The sequence below is a fragment of the Notothenia rossii genome, assembly GCF_949606895.1.
Source record: "Notothenia rossii genome assembly, chromosome: 8".
In the NCBI taxonomy this organism is placed as follows: domain Eukaryota; kingdom Metazoa; phylum Chordata; class Actinopteri; order Perciformes; family Nototheniidae; genus Notothenia; species Notothenia rossii.
The window spans coordinates 68,519,206-68,537,879 of NC_136906.1; the positions used below are offsets into that span (position 1 = coordinate 68,519,206).

Here is an 18,674-nt window from a genome sequence, read left to right on the forward strand (position 1 = left end):
AGTGCAGCTTGAAAGGAAACGTCAACAAAGAGTGTGTCAAAGTAACATGCTTTGCTGAGCTATCTTTTCATACCAGACTGCTCCTTTGAGGTGTCACACTACGTCTACTGTACCTTTCCCCCCTGAAAGACGAGGGTCCACGATCAGGGACGATAACATAACACAATCTACAGCCAGCCATGCTTATCCTTCTCATCTCCTCTGTGTTTGCCTTTGTCTTTCATTACACATATTTTCTACTTCTCTCATGGTGGCTAATAATCTAAAATCTACTCCTATCTGTCACCATCCAACCTATTGTAGAACTGATAGACTCTCCTAATCCCTTCCAGTGCAAGTGCAAACACTATTCAGTTTTAATGAGGCTTTATAAATGGATTTTCTGTGCTTCTCACTTTATTATGCCTAAACAGGATATGTGACTCATCTAATACAATCCACTTAATGTCCTTTAACAAAACAAAACTACGGACATCATGTCTTCTTCATTGGAATGAAGTGGGTCATGTATGTCGGGTGTCTCTATTTGTGTGCCAGAGTGTATGCAGGGGATAAATGGTGTCTCTTGAGCGCGTATACCGTGTGTACATGTTGTAGATTATTGGAGGCAGCTGATACTGTAGGCAAAATCATGATGGACATCACAGAGAGAGAAAGAGAAGAGCCCTGTGGACTGACAATAGCCGAGCAGAGTGGATGTAAAGTGTTGAAGTGATGCAGAGTAGAGTCTGCAGGTCGGGGATAAAGTGGGTCGAGCACACTGCCACACCTGGCCCTCGTCTGAAGAGCAGGTTAGCCGAGCAGCTGAAACAAAAGCCCTCACGTCCAGAACTCTGCATGTCTATTTGAAGTTTATGTAGACTGTATTGTGCCTCTGTGGAGTTGTATGATCATCTCCACATATGAGATCCACAACATTGCCTGCTCTTGGATTTTCCCAAATATTTGTTATGTCTTGTATGCCATTTCGTAAGCGGTTTAGTTTGTGCTATAAAATGGTGAGATGTAAAAGGTCAAGGAGACGTATAAACCAATAACTGTCTCACCGTCTCACTGATGTTGATGAAACCTGCTTGCTTACAAATTACACTGACCACCCTAAGGCAGTGCAATGATAAAAACAACAATATCCTCAATGTTGTATTGTTAACTCTGTATGTTAACTGTGATGAGGGGTGATGCCTTTTGTTTTGATGATTTGACATTTTAATTATTAATCTGATTGGCCTGATGGGGATGCTGCAATAGAATATATAAATAGAAAACAAAGCTTTAAAAGGCCAGGACTCCAACAGTGCCAGTCTGATTAAGGAGATACCTTTGATGACCTTGTCTCATTATGCTTCCTCTGGCCATGTTTTGGCTACTGGTTCATCGCTATAAGTGACCCCTTAAACAAACACATGGTCAATTGGTGCCTTGATGCATATTAGATATATTTAAAATACATTTGCAGCAATAAAAGAGAGTGTGAAAAGAAGAAGATGTTCAATGAAAGAACAACAGAGTGGTCTGTGTGTCACTTTGTTTCATTCACTCTTTGTTTGTCTTTGTGAATCTTACATCCCTACAACTCTCTGTAGCTCTCTGTGTACACACACACACACACACACACACACACACACACACACACACACACACACACACACACACACACACACACACACACACACACACACACACACACACACACACACACACACACACACACACACACACACACACACACACACACACACACACACACACACACACACACACACACACACACACTTCATAAAAGAGGCTTATTTAGAGGTGAAAGCATGAATTAAGAAAAGAAAACCCCTTTGATGAGATAATATGCGTCTGACAGCTTCATTCAGTTGATCACTACATGCCGGGAAAGACACACATGGCTTAGCATCTGTGTTGGCCCAGACTTCCTCTCTGTCATTTTTACACACTCTGTCTATCTCCTTCTCTCTTTCCCTCTCTTTCTTTTACCTCTCATCTTTCTTTCCTCTCTCCCTGACCCAGAAGCATTTCTTACGCCCATGGAGACTTCCACAAAAGCTAAAAAAAGACCCACTTTACCGTCTCCTATGGAGGAAAAAAGCTAAAGGAGAGATATGGAAAGGAATGTAACCCTAGAGTGTCATTATAATGGATAGTTTAAAAGGCATGTTCTCCAACTGAAAAGGAAGAGTGGTTTCCCCTGCCAAGATCTTAAATATGCATGTATGCGTTGAATATAACACATACAATAAAAAAAGAGGCTGGTAAGAGACACACTTTTCTTCTCTTTATTTCTACCACTGGGATTTATGACAGGAAATAGGAAAGGCTTCCTCAAGGATAATGGCAATGAAAATAAACAAATCCTTCAGCACCTGCCAATAGAGGAGTGTTCCTTCGACTGGATAATCCTATGTGTGTAAATTCATACAAGTAAATGCAACAAGGTTCACTAATTGACATCTATTAGATGCTGTAGCTATTCAACCAGGCCATTTTGAGGTTGTCTGCAGTTTTCCTACTGTCAACAGATCCCATGAAAAGACTCAAACCAATACAGCGTTAAACCATATCTCAATGTGACATCTTTATACTGCCTGTGGCTCTTAGCCTGAAGCCTTGTAAGGACAAAATATAGACCCTCCAGAAAAACGCGGGCAAAAATCCTTGAGTATGGGGGCTAGATTCCTTGATTATGCGGGCTAAAATCCTTGAGTATATGGGGGCTAAATTCCTTGATTATGCGGGCTAAAATCCTTGATTATGGGGGCTAAATTCCTTGATTATGGGGGCTAAATTCCTTGATTATGCGGGCTAAAATCCTTGATTATGCGATTAAACATGCGGGGTTGTTATGTGATTTTATGCGGTGAAATTGTCGGAAGTTGCGAAATATGCAGAAAGTTGCAAAATATGCAAAATATGCGGGGGAAAAGAATAACAATTTTTTTAAATATTGGGCTGTCTTATTTATTCTCTATTACACACAACACTGCCACTAAAGTTAAACCCCTTTACTATTCAATCAAACACATTCAATGTTTATTTATTGTAAAAGCAATTGGGCTATTTTAATCTCACACACACACACACACACACACCCCCATACACACACACACACACACACACACACACACACACACACACACACTTCTCCGCCTCATTCTGTTTTCATTTACTCGTTCGTTATCTGACCAGCTTCAATCTTGTAGGCTACTCACTTCGTTTCTTGTAGCCCTCGAAAGGGTTTTGGAGGTTGATCTCTCGGTGAACGTGAGTTGTTTGGCTTTCTTGTCCGCGGCAGCAGAAAGCATTTTCGAATGTTTGAATGAATCAAAGTGAGTCGCCACCGTCGATTTTCTCTTATGCTCCAACACACAGTTGCACGGGGTGCAGAATAGTTTCCCCCCACTTTTTGCCCGGTCTTTAGTAGAAATGTTCGTTGGTAAATGAGCTCTATACAGTGTTGTTTACATTCTTTGATGCGCGAGTTGATGACGTCACGTCAAGACGAGTTAACTTTTTTGTATTCTAAACTTTGTGTGGAAAAATGCGGGGATTATGCAGCCTTTTCATAAATATGCGGCCTTTTAAAAATCTGCGCCACTTTGCTGATTATGAGGTAAATTCTGCGATCGCAGAATCGCGTTTTTCTGGAGGGTGTAAAAATAGAAAACATCGGGTAAATAAATTAGCATGACTGAAAAACAGTCCATTTGTTGGGGAATGGTTTTTTGCTGCAAATTATTACACATTTATTGCTACAGTGAGTATATACAGTTCAATCTTATTTAAACATCAATGGTAAATACATCTTAATATTGTAATCTTAAAATATTTTTAAGATCAGGCATGGTCAATATATTCTGAAAATTGTATGACTAAATTACCTTTTGCTTTTATGAAGAAATGTAGAGGTACAAAACAATCGACTACTATGCGCCAAAATCTGAGGGAACATACAGTAATGACAGAAGCTACTATTCAGTATATTGTCTCGGATATTTCTCCTGTTTGAAGATGATGGCTGGAATCCTGAGCTGCACTCATGCAGTGCTTATCTCCAACAAACACTGCTTAGCTTGGCTACAAGTCTCAGTCATCCTTAGCTGTCTTATTAATGTACTCCTCTTGTGACAAGCAGCTGACAAGTGCCCTACAACAGACCAACGCCAAAAAACCTCGCCCCTCTCTGAAATGATGGGGGAGAGGTGTCGCATGAATGAACTGCTGAGCATCAAAGTTGTTGAATTTTACTCACAAGTGTGAATGTCCCTTGAGTACTATTTAATGGTGTAATGTGCCGCTGTATACAGTAAGTGTGTGAGAAGGCTCTGTCTGCCCTTTTGCAATGACTCAGATAGATTGCAGCTACAGCCACTGTCACTCAACACTGTCAAAAAGAAAATCAAGAAAGAGGTGAAATGGAAATAAATATATTGAGTGAATATCCACAAAAAAAAGAGTTTGACAATTCGGTTGATTCTTGATGTCCTCACGTGTACGAGTAGCTGTTTTGCTCTTTTATGCTTTAATCACTGGCATTGCCTTTAAAAAGCAAAAGAGAGACCGCCCAACTTGTAGAGAATATACTAGACGCATTGTTTCCCTCTCTAGTTTTGTGTCTGTGACAGAAATACCAATTATTCATAGCTGGAGAACATTTCTATTCAGTGTTATAGGAATGTGATCTAATACTTCTCCGTTGCCTTGGTGACATGCACATCAGGAAGACAACACAGCATCTTGCAGCCTTCCAGCCTGTTAACCGATTTCTTGCCATCCACAGAGATGCTGTCAACTGTGAATCAAAAGGTACGATAGAAAACAACACATCCATACCTGCCGAGGAGGAGGAACTCCCCGGACACCCCCAGCCTCCTCATGGCCATCAGGAGACCTCGGACAGTCATGCCCTCACAGAAGCACACCACCACACGAGCTTTGGGCAGACGTTCCCGTAGTTTCCTCAAAAGGCGGTCAAAGTGCTTCTCCCCCGCGTTACTGTAGATCTTGTCCGAGTGGGCAATGCACAAGCCTTCCAGAGAGGCCAGCTCCTTGAAGGCCTCCATGCCACTCTCCCCATAGTTTCCTATTGGTGAGGAAGAAAATGGATCGTTACTAAACAGGGAGAATTCAGACGGAAACCATTCTGTCCTTATCTTGATCTTCCTTGTAAAATGTATTTTCATTGTATCCAGATTGTGAGTATGGTGTGAATACACTGGTTATGGCGCTAAAAAGTTGCCTCATTGTAATTGAAAATAAAATGTTTTAGTGCCAACCATAACATGCCTTCATAACTAAATGCTTTCAACTTTCTAATTACTGCACTGTTGGACAATTAATATCCAACAGTGACATTACAACAACCACCCCTCTCCCTCGGCCCCCCCCCCAGCGGTTGTTTTTATTGCGTTAAATTCGGATCCTCTCGTAATGAGTGTCGGAGAATTTCCTGGCTCCTGATTGCAATCAAAGCCAAAAGAGGTGAAGATGGCTATCCTTGTTTTAACTGCACAGCATCACAATCAAGAGCCCTGCAAAGCTGTTTTAGTACAAATCTTCTATTTCCATGCGGACCGCAGTGCTTGACTACTGTGTCACGATCTGGATTGTTGATAAAGCCCACAGCTCTTTAGCATGAGAGCTGGATTAAACAGACAATCCAATCACTTGTGCATGCTTGAACATCTCTCTCTCTCTCTCTCTCTCTCTCTCTGTGTGTGTGTGTGTGTGTGTGTGTGTGTGTGTGTGTGTGTGTGTGTGTGTGTGTGTGTGTGTGTGTGTGTGTGTGTGTGTGTGTGTGTGTGTGTGTGTGTGTGTGTGTGTGTGTGTGTGTGTGTGTGTGTGTGTGTGTTGTCAAAAAGTGAATAAATACCTCTATCCACAGAATTCTGAAAACATTTGAAATGCAATTGCCTTATTGAGAGTACAGGTTCCTTGGGGCGTCTGCCGTGTCCCTTAATATGGGTGATGTAGACTGAATACTCCATCTGTTTGTGGCATGGCTCTTTATGGAGCAGTAAAAAACGATAGATGAAATAGGCGTCACAGTAATGCATTTACTATGGCCCACAACGGGCGCCTGTGTTGGTTTTCCAATACTACTTTGAGGATATTTTGCTTCATTTCATTTTGTGACTGGTAAATGGGAATAATGGTATGCAATTATTTTTACTTTTTCCATCTAGGCTGTGAGACAGGTAGGTGTGTGTGCATTAGTTGACAGCCCATTTGACAATGACTACCAAAAACCTGCTTTTTGTATTCCCACCAGACTGATTATAATCAGGAAAGGCAATTTATACAATTTCACAGCTCTAGCTGTTGCTAAGGGAACGCGCTGCATTTGTAACTTGTCTACAGTGGTGGAAGGAGAAAACTCATGAGCTTAAGCCAGTCGTGACCACTATTACAGAGATGGAGCTAAACAAACAAGTGGGTTTACATATGACTCAGAGTCAGAGTAAGGTCTGCATCAAACAAATTAGAATGTGAAGTCTCAGTTAGAAACTAAGTTGCTCCAAACTCCTCTGTTTTCTCTTAGGAAATTGAAGCTAAAGTGTAAGGATTTGTATGTACAGTGTGTGCAATTAAAAGAACAAAAACACAATTTCAACTATAGCTTACACATTTGTTCTTTGCAACATTTTTGGAAATTATTTTACTTTTATCCCTCACATTTGAGTAAATCATGTTGCTGCCTAGAGGCACCAGGTGCATGTTGAAGGTCAGACAACTGACGCCACCTAGTTATGTGGTCAGGTACTACAGCGACCTCTCTTCATCTATCGGACAGCAACCTGTGTCAAAGTCCCTCGCCATCAGATTACTATATTGGGACTTTCCAAAGATGTTCTTCACCCCCAGTGAAGTATGCAATATAGCCTGCAGTTGTGCTTTTGGTGCAAACTACTGACTGGGTAAAAAAGCTATGGACATAATTCACTTCACAGTAATGACTCTGTCTACCCAACCAGTTGTGAACCTAGCCCATCATAGTATAAAAAGCTATTATTGCAAGGGTTCGTGTTGAGATAAGACATTTATTTTAATTTCCATAAATCTGGTAAAAATTTGAAACATTCCTTTCATTTTCACCCCTGCCTCACCCTCCTGACTTAACCATCAAATTAATTTAACATTTCTAAAGGGACACCTACATTGTTAATGCTCAAAAGGTTCAATCATGTTCTTTGATTTTAAAACTTGCCGCAAGTACAAATAACAGTCAAAAACCTCCAGCTTTGGTTCCACAATGCCAAAGCATGTGAAAAAATCCAAGGAGTAAGAGTTGGAGGATACCTTGAAAGATTGTATTTAAAGGTATAAGATGAGAACATCATTGTTTACTAAACATACACTATACTTACACGTTAAATAATAAATGCAAACAAAGCTGCATGATGGTGCATTAGAAGCGTGGGAAGATACTTGAAGCAATGTCCACACATCAAACCTCATCTCCAGACAACATACAAATTATGAAGATGATGAAGATATACGCAGGGAGGCACATGTCTGTGTGGCTGCAACTACCTGCTCTGATAAGACTGACTGAGACAGACACATGGAGAAAGTGTAAATATAATTATCTCTCAAGTAAAACGTATGTTCGGGGGGAATGTATAAGTATCCTGAATATTTTCCAAATGCTATATGAAATATTAAAACAAATGTAGGTTTCTCTCTAAAACGCTAAATGCTAATACTTGAGCACATTGAAGAGATTGTAGGTGACATTTCTACAACAACAATATATAGTGATTTGACTGTATGAGAGGTCAGTGATTAGGAGTCTCACCCTCAGTGTGCACTGCAGACACATAGGTCCAGTTGTATCGGTTGACAATGTCCAGCATGGCCCGAGCCTGCAGAGTGTCCGAGGGCACAACCCTCAGGAAGTACTTGAACAGGGTCTTGTCGCTCAAATCGATGCTGGTGGCAGAGTATGCGATCTGCGGGATGTTAAAGAGCTGCAGGAGGTTCTGCACCTGAATGGCCACAGAGCTGGATCCGGGTCCGATCACTCCAGCGATGGGCTTCTTGGTGGGTGGAGGCTGGTGGGACGGGGTGCCGTCAATACACCATTTGGACCCGTCCTTGTCATCCCGGATAGAGATGAGGGAGTCACGGATGAACTCGATGCTCTGCTCCAGGGCCACAGAGGAGTGCCAGCAGGAGTCGCGGATCTCGCAGCCCAGGCTGATGTTTGGGAGGAGGTGTGGGTCCGCGTTGATCCGGTCCAACGTGTGGAACATGGCCTCCACCCTTTGGATGCCATACTGCTCGCGGACGTCCCCGCACTTCCGCTCAGCTACTTTCTCCGCAGACGGCTGGTGGTGGACGGAAAAGAGCGCGCCGATGATCACGTCTCCATCCATACGAGCCACGGAGCGGACAACCGCACGGGGGACCGCCGCCCGCTCATAGATGCTGCTGTGGGAGACCACGAAGGCGCGGAAGAAAAACGTGGGGAGAAACAGAAGAGCGAGGAGACCCATCTTTACGCGTGCCATATTGTGCCACATCGCGTTATCCGTGCCAACTGTGCAGGCATACTATCTGCTGTCTGACAATACATCCACGTTTATCCAAGAGACCATGATTTGTGAGCACGACACCCGGGGCATATCCACGCGCACCTGCAGAGAGAGAAGACAAACTGCTGTGTAATGTAAGCTTGGAGAAAACCAGGCCAGATGTGCTACACTGGTATGTGGGAAGAGTTGACTAAGCACGCATGCTCCTTTCCATCTACGCCCTGATTTACATTCCTACAGCTGACAACAGTCGTCATGCCTCTCCCATCAGCTCACATCGAGGTGCCTTTGAGCAAGGGATTTAACTCACACCCACCTGATCAGCGAGCATTATTGGCTGAACAGGAATGCAATCCACTGGGAAATGCCCAACCGTGCAGGTGGTTAGCTCTGTAAGGAGCAGCGAGGTACTTTAAAATGTCTCAAACAATCGATTATTTACACTTTGCACCGGGAGAGGCTGAGGTGCTGTGCTCGCTGTCCATTGAGAAAAATCATGCAGACAGATTTCAGAACCGTGGACAGCGTGCTTTCCAAACACATTACAAGGACGTCTTTGGGACTGTTTCCAACGTTCGTCATCCTCACAGACATCCCTCCCGATTTGACTCAGCTAGTGTCTATAAATAAATACAATAAATATATAAATAAAGCCAAGAAACTACATGTTTTCATAGCCACCACCTATTTCAATTCTACATGAGAACGAATAAAAGACAGCCAAGGTTGTTTTTATTTTCAAACGCACCTTACATTATTCGTTTCTACCGTGCAATCTAAAGTAGCCTTCATTGATGATAATACTAAAATAATAATGATAATAAACGAATGATAATAAAGCAGGGAGAAGCTCAAGATAATAATATGTTCCCAAATGCATCGATGAACCTATAATCTGTTTATCTTTTTCCATTCTTCTATTTACATCTTATATAGTTTAAGCTGCTTTTTCTGTGTCTGTTGCATCAAAACTTACCTGAATCCTGGAGACATGCCTTCGTCCGTCTTCTGTAGCGCGTGGTCCTCGGCTGTATCACTTGAATCCCTCCCCCTCTCTCTCCCTCTCCCTCTCTCGGTCTTTCTCTCTCTCTCTCAACTCGAACGTGTTAACCATCGCCTTTTCAGTATTTGCTTCCAATGCTTGCACATCTTGCTTTAGAACATGTCTAATTCTTATTCATATTAAGACATGCATTAAGACGGGTAATGTTTTATCAGAGCTAAAATGACTGCAAAAACCTGGAACTATGCTGCCAGGTATAATACATTACATCAGTGGAGCAACTGCGGTGCTATGCAAGATAGTTGGATACTGAATTATTGCCATTACTAGTAATATGATTACCTCTTGCATGGTATTTTACAAGCAAGTTTGGAAATGTTCGTGGTACAGATGTTAAACAACATCAGTACTGTCATCTCTTCAGCACTATCATAAAAATGTGGTTAGCTGCATAACTGATATAATGATTGTATCCCGTTAATGCTGTCCCATCATACATAGCTGCTTAAATTAATAATTGGATGTATCTATAATTCTGGTATTTTGAGAAGGACAGAGATATCGGGTCTCTCTCTCAGGCGTAGGCCAACAATTAATTATATGACAGCTGAGCTCTTGAGTGTATGTATTGGGTGTTTATACGGTTTTAAACTGTCAAACACTTACAACACGCAGACATGACGACATGCACCCCTGTCTCTCGTAATAAATATATGATATGTTCACTATTTGAGTTTACCTGACTTCCACAATGGATGTTTTCGGCACCATGGACAGCAGTTACAGTTTGCATTGCGCCATCTAGAGTTTGAATGGAGATCATTGATGGCATTTAAGCAGGCCTAAACAGACTTAGACATGAGACAACACCTATTTCATTGAAAAAGAAATGACTTTAAGTATATATTTTGAGTAGGCTATATCACTGATGTATTGCCCAAGTGCAGAAGTTTACCCCACCCTGTACCAGTTGTAAATTGAAGTTCTGAAACTAATCAGCCCATCAGTGATGAAGACTGGATGAGTCCAGGCAAAGACACGACTCACTCCTGGGGGCCATGCAGTTCACTTGGTAGGGTCCTGTCATGACTCATGCCAGGCGGTATAAATCACAAATAAACGTATAAAAGAGTCGCAATGACACTGCCACTGCTGGTGCTCGGGGCTTCAGGAGGCCTCATCTGATATTGAACCTGAATAAAAGTGACATGTTTGGGAAGCAGAGACTACTTGGATACTGCAGCCACACTTCAGGGCAAAGGGCGACAGCGGTACTCGGTTTATTCTAGGACTGCTGTCTGCGTGGGTTGACCGCAAGTGCGCGTTGACTTAAGCTGTAATATAATTGTTGGTGATGTTGGCTAGTATTGTTCAGGAGAGAATGTTTGGAACAACATTTTGTAGAAGTCTATTTTAGTCTATGGATTGCTTGCCGTAATCCTGGTGCAGGCTAGTATCAATCAGTCAAAGACCTTTTAGTTGTCTGTTATCATACTTTCAATGCTGGCCTTAACATTAGGATTCAAGTATCAGATTGTTTTATAGTTGCCTGGCAACTTTAAAAAGGCCATTTATTAAATGAAGCAAACATACTATATATGAACCAGTAAAACAATAATGTCAATAACACAATTATTTGTCTTGTGGGAAATCAAATGTGCAAATATCACATTAAAAACTGTCTGCAAATGCTGTCATAATGCAAAATCCACATTTAGTCAGGTTTAATCTAATACAGCTAAAGTTGTTGTAAAATGTATGTCGGCAACTGCTTATTAGCTTAATGTATTAAGAGTTGTATGACAAATCTTTGTGAATTCAGTGTTAATTTTATTTTTAAATCATGTAAATGGTGATGGTCCCACTGACGGCATGGGCTTGTTTCAACACCTCATGACAAGTGTATTCAGTATTACTAAGCACTGTCCTGCTGATGTGTCCATTAGTCAGCCCTCCCAGCTTCAGGGGGGCTGCTTTGTCGGTGACCCCGACCTCCAAAAGTGGCATGTCCCTCAGTTAACTGCAGAAGTCCAACCACTACTAGCCAGGAGGCCGTTTAGCAACAATAAGAGGACACTGCCCTCTTCTGGTTGTTACTGGTTACTGCATGTTCATTGTTTTTCAATAAATAAAGAAAGACGTTTAATAATCAAGTTTATTTAATACAACTTTTGAGTTTTATTTATATAAATAAGTATATCATTAAACATTTAATCCAGTGTTTGTTGAATATTTTTTAAACAGGATTAAGTAGACCAAGTCGAAATGAACAGCTCAAAGAAATGTAATTCAGATTTGTATAACTCTATAACGCACTTTTTGTTTAACTGTTTGGTGAAGATACAATTGTTATAGGAAGCAGAGGATAATTTCAATGTAACTTTTAGCTGAATTATTAGATTTGATTCGTGGATAGGTTTAATTTATTGACACATGCACAACGTTTTATTGACAACTCATACCTTCCAGATTTGACATTATTGTATTTGTATTAGACGGTTCGGTCTGTATCTATATAATACAAATCTGATTTAACATTATTGTATTTTTTTTTATTACAAAGCGGTTCGGTGTATATCTATATAATACAATTATGTTCTTTTTTCTCTCTTACCTTTTTTATCGACCTTTTATAATGTCGATATGAGCCATCAGGCTTTTTAATTATACTGTAAATCAGGGGTGGGGAACCTTTTTCCTCTCAAGGGCCATTTCAATTTTTTCAACATCCTCCGAGGGCCGTACAAATTATTAACCTCCGTTTAAAAAAAAACAAAAAAACAGAGCCCATTCATTTGGCCTTTCTTTCATGCTGTGCAAAGAAAAAGCAACCTCTTAATCCAGATATCTCACCATGACTCGCGCATGCATGCACGTGCACGGTGTGGCATGACCACCACAACATAAAGATATGGACACAAGATGTGTGCAAATGTATTTAGTTTCATATCCATGTGGAAACGATTTAAGTGGGGGGGGGGGTACCTCACACCCTCTAGGGGGGTCCGGGGGGCATGCTCCCCCGGGAAGATTTGTTTTTAAATGTTTAAGTTAAAAGCATCAATCTGGTGCACTTTGAGAGCAACATGAAGAGATCTATGGATACATCTCTCAACATCCATATGAAACTGTAAGCAGATTTTATTTTTCTTTATGGATATTTTACAAATCACTCCCCGTTTAAACTGTATTCTTGTTTATTAATAACAACTTTGTTTTACTGTCATACAGTATTTTATACCTGTTTACTTTATTCTCTTATTTTTTTATAACTATAATGATCATATCAATAATAATAATAATAATTACATTTATAAAGCGCTTTTCCTGGTGCTCAAAGCGCTTACAAGCAAGTAAAACAAAAATAACAACAGATAAATAAAGATAAAATAAATAAAGATGATGATAAAGATGTGCCTTTACCTCACTGGTTGGAGAAAAAGCTTCTTATATTCGTTAGCATAGCTAGCTAACCAGATGCTAATAACAACAACGTTATTGACTGTATGATCAGTATGACAGATGAACAGATCGCCCACTGGGCTTTCAACTAAAGACACAGCCACGCAAAAACTGCGGCATGTATTGTGTACGGCTCCTTATGGGTACTGCAATTTCTCAAGTGCCGGAGCGGCGTTCTGGCGTTCCGGTGCTCTCTGTCAAAACTGCACCCCTGTCAGACACGTCAGGCTCGTGTTGTGTTCAAGGACCCTAATCTTGGCCAGGAAAAACAGGCACTCGCTTTTTTTCTTTTTTTGCGGTCTATATTTCTTCAATTTTTTTCTTTTTTGCGTGTGTTTATAAATTACCACGAGGGCCGTACCAAATGGTCTCGCGGGCCGTATACGGCCCGGAGGCCGGAGGTTCCCCACCCCTGCTGTAAATGGTTCAACATCTTGGTCAATAAAGTTTTGAACAGGAAAAAAAAGGGGCTGGATGACAAGGATTGTAGTTAATAGCTGTCATTAGCATTTTCTGAAAGGAGACAACTACAGCAACAGCTAGTTGTATTTATATATAACAATACACATCTCAGAATAAATTTTTCTACCAACCCAACGATAAGGTGAGGAACTACTTGCATGCTAACATTAGCTCGCTGTTAGCTTGTTGTGAACTTCCGAGCTGTTGTTAGCCAACATTAGCCGGCTAGGATAGCTAGCTTGCCATTGTTTTCAAAACAAGTTGGTTTAACAGCGACATAAATGTTGACAACAGGTACGGTGGCATACAAAACTATTGTTAAATGTTTATAAAGCTTATCTTGTCATCGTCGGTTCCTTTTAATACAGTGCTGATTGTGCTAAGTAAACTTAAAGGTCTAAGGTGAAGCTAGTTACAATCGACTTACTGTGTCTTCCTGGTAGGAAGCTACCTCGGTTGCCATCTGTATATGCGTTCTGTTTTTGCTACTTGTTAAGTTAAACTGATTTAATCTTTACAACTAAACAGAATCGTTGCATGCTCAATCTCGCAACAATTCAGGATTTAGTTAGGACAAAAATGTATGCGGTTTATGGCTCAGTGACTACTTAACGTTAGATTATGTATTTTGACAATGTCCATGCAAGCTGCATTCGTAAAGTGACCGATGACTGATTCGTAAAAGTGACAGAATATAAATGCCCTTAATATATTGTTGATAAAATGGTTATGGAAACAGAATACAGTTTCTGTGTTATTTCAGCAGTAGCATCTTAGATGTGCATCTCAGTTGCAGAAGTTTACATTGTTCAGTAGTATCTCTGCACAATTATCAAAATACAATTGCAACCATGTTAGATGTAATGAAATAAATGGTCAATAAACGTCCTTTATGTCTGTTATAAATGTATATATATTATATATCTGAGATATTCAGCATTAATTGCACTGTAATACTTATCTTTATCATTAATTATTTTCACACTGTCTTCAAGAACTCATCAATCTTTGCCCTTTTATACTAATGATGGGAAATCCCACAAGCACTCTGTACACAATCAGATATAAATGTTTTGATTGGACAAAACCTTAAGATTTCTTTTTTATATTTCTTCCTATTTGTTCCAAATTAATATTGTATGCTCTGGGCTCAGATCTCAGCAAGCACTGTGACTGACATCTGGTGGTCTGAAGTAAATATAGCAGCCATTTACAAGTGGGCTAAAATCCCTGCTACTACACCAAACCTTATATGTGTGCAATACATTTTTTTTAAAACACTACTATCACAAAGTCATCATGCAACAGAAGATCCTACACAACAAATTGAAGCCGTGCTCTCTGTTTTTTTGTCTTATCCCATCATATTCTGACAATATTTGCTATTTTTGCTTGTTTGACAGGACAGTGGATTTTCTCACACTCAGAATCTTCCACCCCTTGAGTCTGAAGATGGAGGAAGATCATGTTCACTGTAGGTCCTGCTTCAATCAGAGATGCAACTTCAGAACTCAACCAGACATTTCTTGTGATATTATGACCTGTCCTTTAGTGTGTGGGGCTGTATTTCACTCCTGCAAAGTTGATGAGCACCACCTTATGTGCCCACTGATGAGGGTTCCCTGCCTAAACAGAGACTATGGCTGCCCCGCCAACCTGGTGCGTAACCAAATGTATGCTCACCTCGATGTGTGTCCAGCAGGAGTGGTGTGCTGCACTATGGAGTGGAACAGATGGCCCGTTAGCTGCCTGGACTACACTTCCTATGAAAGCCTGAGCCGTGGAGTGGAGGAGGTGGAGCAGCTAGACATGGCACTTGCTCTTCAGGACCAGCGTACACTACTCGAGTCCCTCAAAGTGATCGCCATGTCACCCACTGCAGAAGGAGAGCCGTCTCTCCTTGTTAGTAAGGAAAACAGGGAAACGGGCTCATCTTCGCCTACATCTGCCCCTGAGGCCTCCACCGTTATTGATACAGCTTCACACTCATCATCCTCACACCAGCCACAACCTCCCCCGTCAGTTTTGGCAAAGGAGAGAATTGCCAGTGGAATTAATGGCTTGAATGAGGAGCACTTCGGTAAACTCTACGAGGCCACAGTGGAGACGGCAAGAAGCTTAGCTGCTGCTTTGGACTTTGTTAGCAATGCCAACTCTGTTGACAGCAGCACAGAGTGTGTGAACAGTGGAGCTGCTACTCCGATGAGTACATTGAGCGACAATGGAGACCCTAAGAATGAACTAGAAATCAAAACACCAGTAGCCACTGATGGTTTAAATAAAAAAGACATGGAGGTACAAAGTGTCTGTTCTAGCTGTTTGATAGGAAATGGGGCTCTCAACGGAACAGATCCAAAGATTTTAAAACCTGCAAATGGACGACTGTCGGGAGCAATGGAGGCCTTTCCTGTTGAGGTTCAAGAAGACATGAACGCTGGGGTTTCTCAGGAGCCCGTCACCCCTCAGATGGCATCTCCGGGGGATGTCAGACAGGGAGTGGCACAGAGCGCTGGTCATGTGTTGCTTGAAGACAGGGGGCTAGCTCTTTTAGAAAACCATGGGCATGATCGTAAATTTCACAACTACAATTTTTTTAGGGGCCAATGTTCATTACCTAATGGACGGAAAGGTTACTTCCCAGACAGGTCACTGTATAGATTGCGACCGAAAATGGAGGACAAGGCAGTAGATACCTCAGATTTGGAGCAGGATGAAGACCCCATGGGTCTGGGAGAAATCGATCTGATCACAGCAGCGCTGTTCTTTTGTTTAGAGGAGTCCAGAGAGTGTAGAAGGATCTCTGACAAAGTCTATGTTGATGGCTACCGTGTTGACTTTGGCACACAGACTTTCACTTTTCCTGCAGCCATCTTGGTTACCAACACTAGAGTGGGGGACATAGCTTCTGCATCTGCCTGTGACCATGCGGCCCCCCAGCTTTCCTACCCCAGCCCTTTCCGCACTCTCCGCCTCTGCCTTGTCTTGGAAGCTCTGGAGGTCGAGGCAGTCCCACATAACCGCTACCTCCCTCCTAACCCTCGCTACCAGCATATGTTCCCTTTCGTCTGTGGTCAGTCATTGCGCAGGGACCAGTTTTCTTCCCATTTCATAAATGTCCATGGTGACATTCACGCTGGTCTCAATGGTTGGATGGAGCACCGCTGCCCGCTGGCATACTATGGCTGCACATTCTCTCAGCGAAGGTTTTACCCATCCACGCAGGGGGCCAAAGTGGTTCATGACAGGCACCTCAGGTCCTTTGGGGTTCAGCCTTGCCCAGGGGCTCAACTTCCTGTTGATTTCCAGTCGGACCAACTTAGTGGGCTTCCCAGTGAGATATTGTGGCATATAGCTGGGTTCCTGGACAGTTTCAGCCTGTGCCAGCTGTCTCTGGTGTCACGGACTATGAGGGAGGTGTGTGCCAGCCTCCTCCAGATAAGAGGCATAGTGGAGCTGCAATGGGAGCGAAGACGTTGCCCTGGTACCCCTGGCAATGTATCATGGCAAATCAAAAATAGAGTGAGTAGAAAACCTGTATTATAAAGTTACTGTATGTCAGTTATTTTTAATATTTCCTTTAATCTGTATCTGAAATCTGAGAAAAGTGCATTGCAAAAGGAAACATTTCCAATAGCTGATGGAGCTCTACAGTAAATGCTACAATATTATACATAGCCAACATAGACTAAAGAGTAATTACTTCAAATCTGTTTGAAATAGATAGATTTTTCAGGAGGGTGCCCCTAACATATATAATGTTTGTTTAGGATAACATTTTGGATGCTGTAACAAAAGAAGGGAATGCAGCTTCAGAAAATGATTAGTATGCATTGACCTCTTCATTCAGTAATCCTTTTTTATTTATTTATTTATGCAGGTGTGGAGATTCAGCACTGCCTTCAGCCCGGTGTCATCATGGGGTTTCAATGATCTCCCCAGCATGTCGAACCATCTCAAGAAGTGTCACTTCAACACAGCAGAGCACAAGACGGAGCCCGTTCCCCTTCCTGCCATGTGCACTGCACGAGATGGACAGTCGCTGCGCCGCGTCCTGCGTCACATTAACACCTGACTCGACGCGGCTCGCCTCTTGCTTCTGCACGGGAGTCACTGTGGGAATATGTGGATGTTGCAATAATAGATTTTCTGTCATTAAAACAAATAACTCTACCTGTAATTCACTTATGAGGAAGCCTTGAATAAATCACACCATGCTTTTCACAATGAAGGTCTGTGTTTGTGGGTGTCCCTATGATGAGGATTTGTGCTAAAAGTTCCACTTTATTCTGGTTAGATGAAAATATATATTTTTTTGAAGACAAATATGCACAATAGATTGATATGATTCTATAAGATATACTGTATAACTGTTTGCCTTTGAGTAGTAGCCATTGGGGAAAAGCAGATTGTTGGTTATGTTGCATTATCTGTGTTACAGAAGCTTTGCCAGTACTTTACACAAGATTTGCTAATCCTTTCTTTGTTGATGTGACCATAAATGTTCAGTCTTTCTGATCCCTATAGCGGGTGTCAATCAAGGGTGTGTCAGGACATAAGTCAAAACAGATGGATATTAATGTGAGGACAGCCTGACAACGCATGTGATTTACTACCATTTAATAAAGTCTTTATAGCCTTCTAAGTATTTGTTGAATTCCTCAAATCACTCCTTAGTTATTCAATACACCATTTCCTTGTTGGTCTACATTATTAAAAAGAAAATATCTTAACCTACCTTTTTAAATATATATATTTTTCTGTAAAATGTTATTGTCTTGCTTTATATGTTGACATCCAATTTTCCATTTGAAAACAAACTGAAATCTTTTATATGATTAAGACATAGCATTGAACACATCCACATTTCTTCTTACAAACTGACATGCCGTCCAGTTTCAACACTGAATGGTGAAATACCTGATCTCAGCTGGTTACATAAAGATCTTTCCTTCTTATATAATTTCTATAAAACACCAATAACATTATCATCCCAAACATAGACAGTTTTGGTAATTGCATGTATTATCAGCCAAATCTTATTACGTGGCTCACAGATTTTCTGACAATATATTTCCATTATTCTGAAAAAAGCCTCAAACCAATGTAAATGTGGTAAAAACGATGAACATTATGAAGAATCAAACATGTGAACATTACATTTGAATAAAGCTTAACCCGTTCACTTTTCTATGTTGTTTTGGTGT

General features: G+C 41.3%; 2 protein-coding genes across 8 annotated transcripts in view; one reads left to right on the forward strand and one right to left on the reverse strand.

Moving 5' to 3' along the window:
- grm1a (glutamate receptor, metabotropic 1a) overlaps nucleotides 1-9,639 on the reverse strand; it is a 32,183-nt gene extending 22,544 nt beyond the window's left edge. For all 6 annotated transcript variants that reach the window (XM_079645974.1, XM_079645975.1, XM_079645977.1 and 3 more), the window contains exons 1-3: nucleotides 9,520-9,639; nucleotides 7,805-8,645; nucleotides 4,840-5,089 (exon numbers count right to left, since the gene is read on the reverse strand). In XM_079645974.1, the coding sequence (XP_079502100.1) occupies nucleotides 4,840-5,089; nucleotides 7,805-8,531 (977 nt within the window). In that variant the 5' untranslated portion in view covers nucleotides 8,532-8,645; nucleotides 9,520-9,639. The remainder of the gene's footprint in view (nucleotides 1-4,839; nucleotides 5,090-7,804; nucleotides 8,646-9,519) is intronic.
- A 3,158-nt stretch (nucleotides 9,640-12,797) lies between these two features.
- fbxo30b (F-box protein 30b) lies at nucleotides 12,798-18,112 on the forward strand. 2 transcript variants are annotated; one of them, XM_079645981.1, is made up of 3 exons: nucleotides 12,798-13,612; nucleotides 14,879-16,989; nucleotides 17,348-18,112. In XM_079645981.1, exons 2-3 carry the CDS (start codon nucleotides 14,923-14,925, stop codon nucleotides 17,540-17,542), a joined length of 2,262 nt encoding a protein of 753 aa, XP_079502107.1. In that variant the 5' UTR covers nucleotides 12,798-13,612; nucleotides 14,879-14,922; the 3' UTR covers nucleotides 17,543-18,112. The 2 variants fall into 2 exon arrangements, with proteins under 2 accessions (XP_079502107.1, XP_079502106.1); XM_079645980.1 differs by having other exon boundaries at nucleotides 12,799-13,612; nucleotides 14,874-16,989.
- Nucleotides 18,113-18,674: the final 562 nt, after the last annotated feature.

Excerpts from the sequence above, each read along its gene's own strand:
- fbxo30b (XM_079645981.1), top strand. The coding sequence starts at position 14,923 with ATGGAGGAAGATCATGTTCACTGTAGGTCCTGCTTCAATCAGAGATGC. Across the intron at positions 16,990-17,347 it reads CATGGCAAATCAAAAATAGA|GTGTGGAGATTCAGCACTGC; the intron begins GTGAGTAGAAAA and ends TTATTTATGCAG.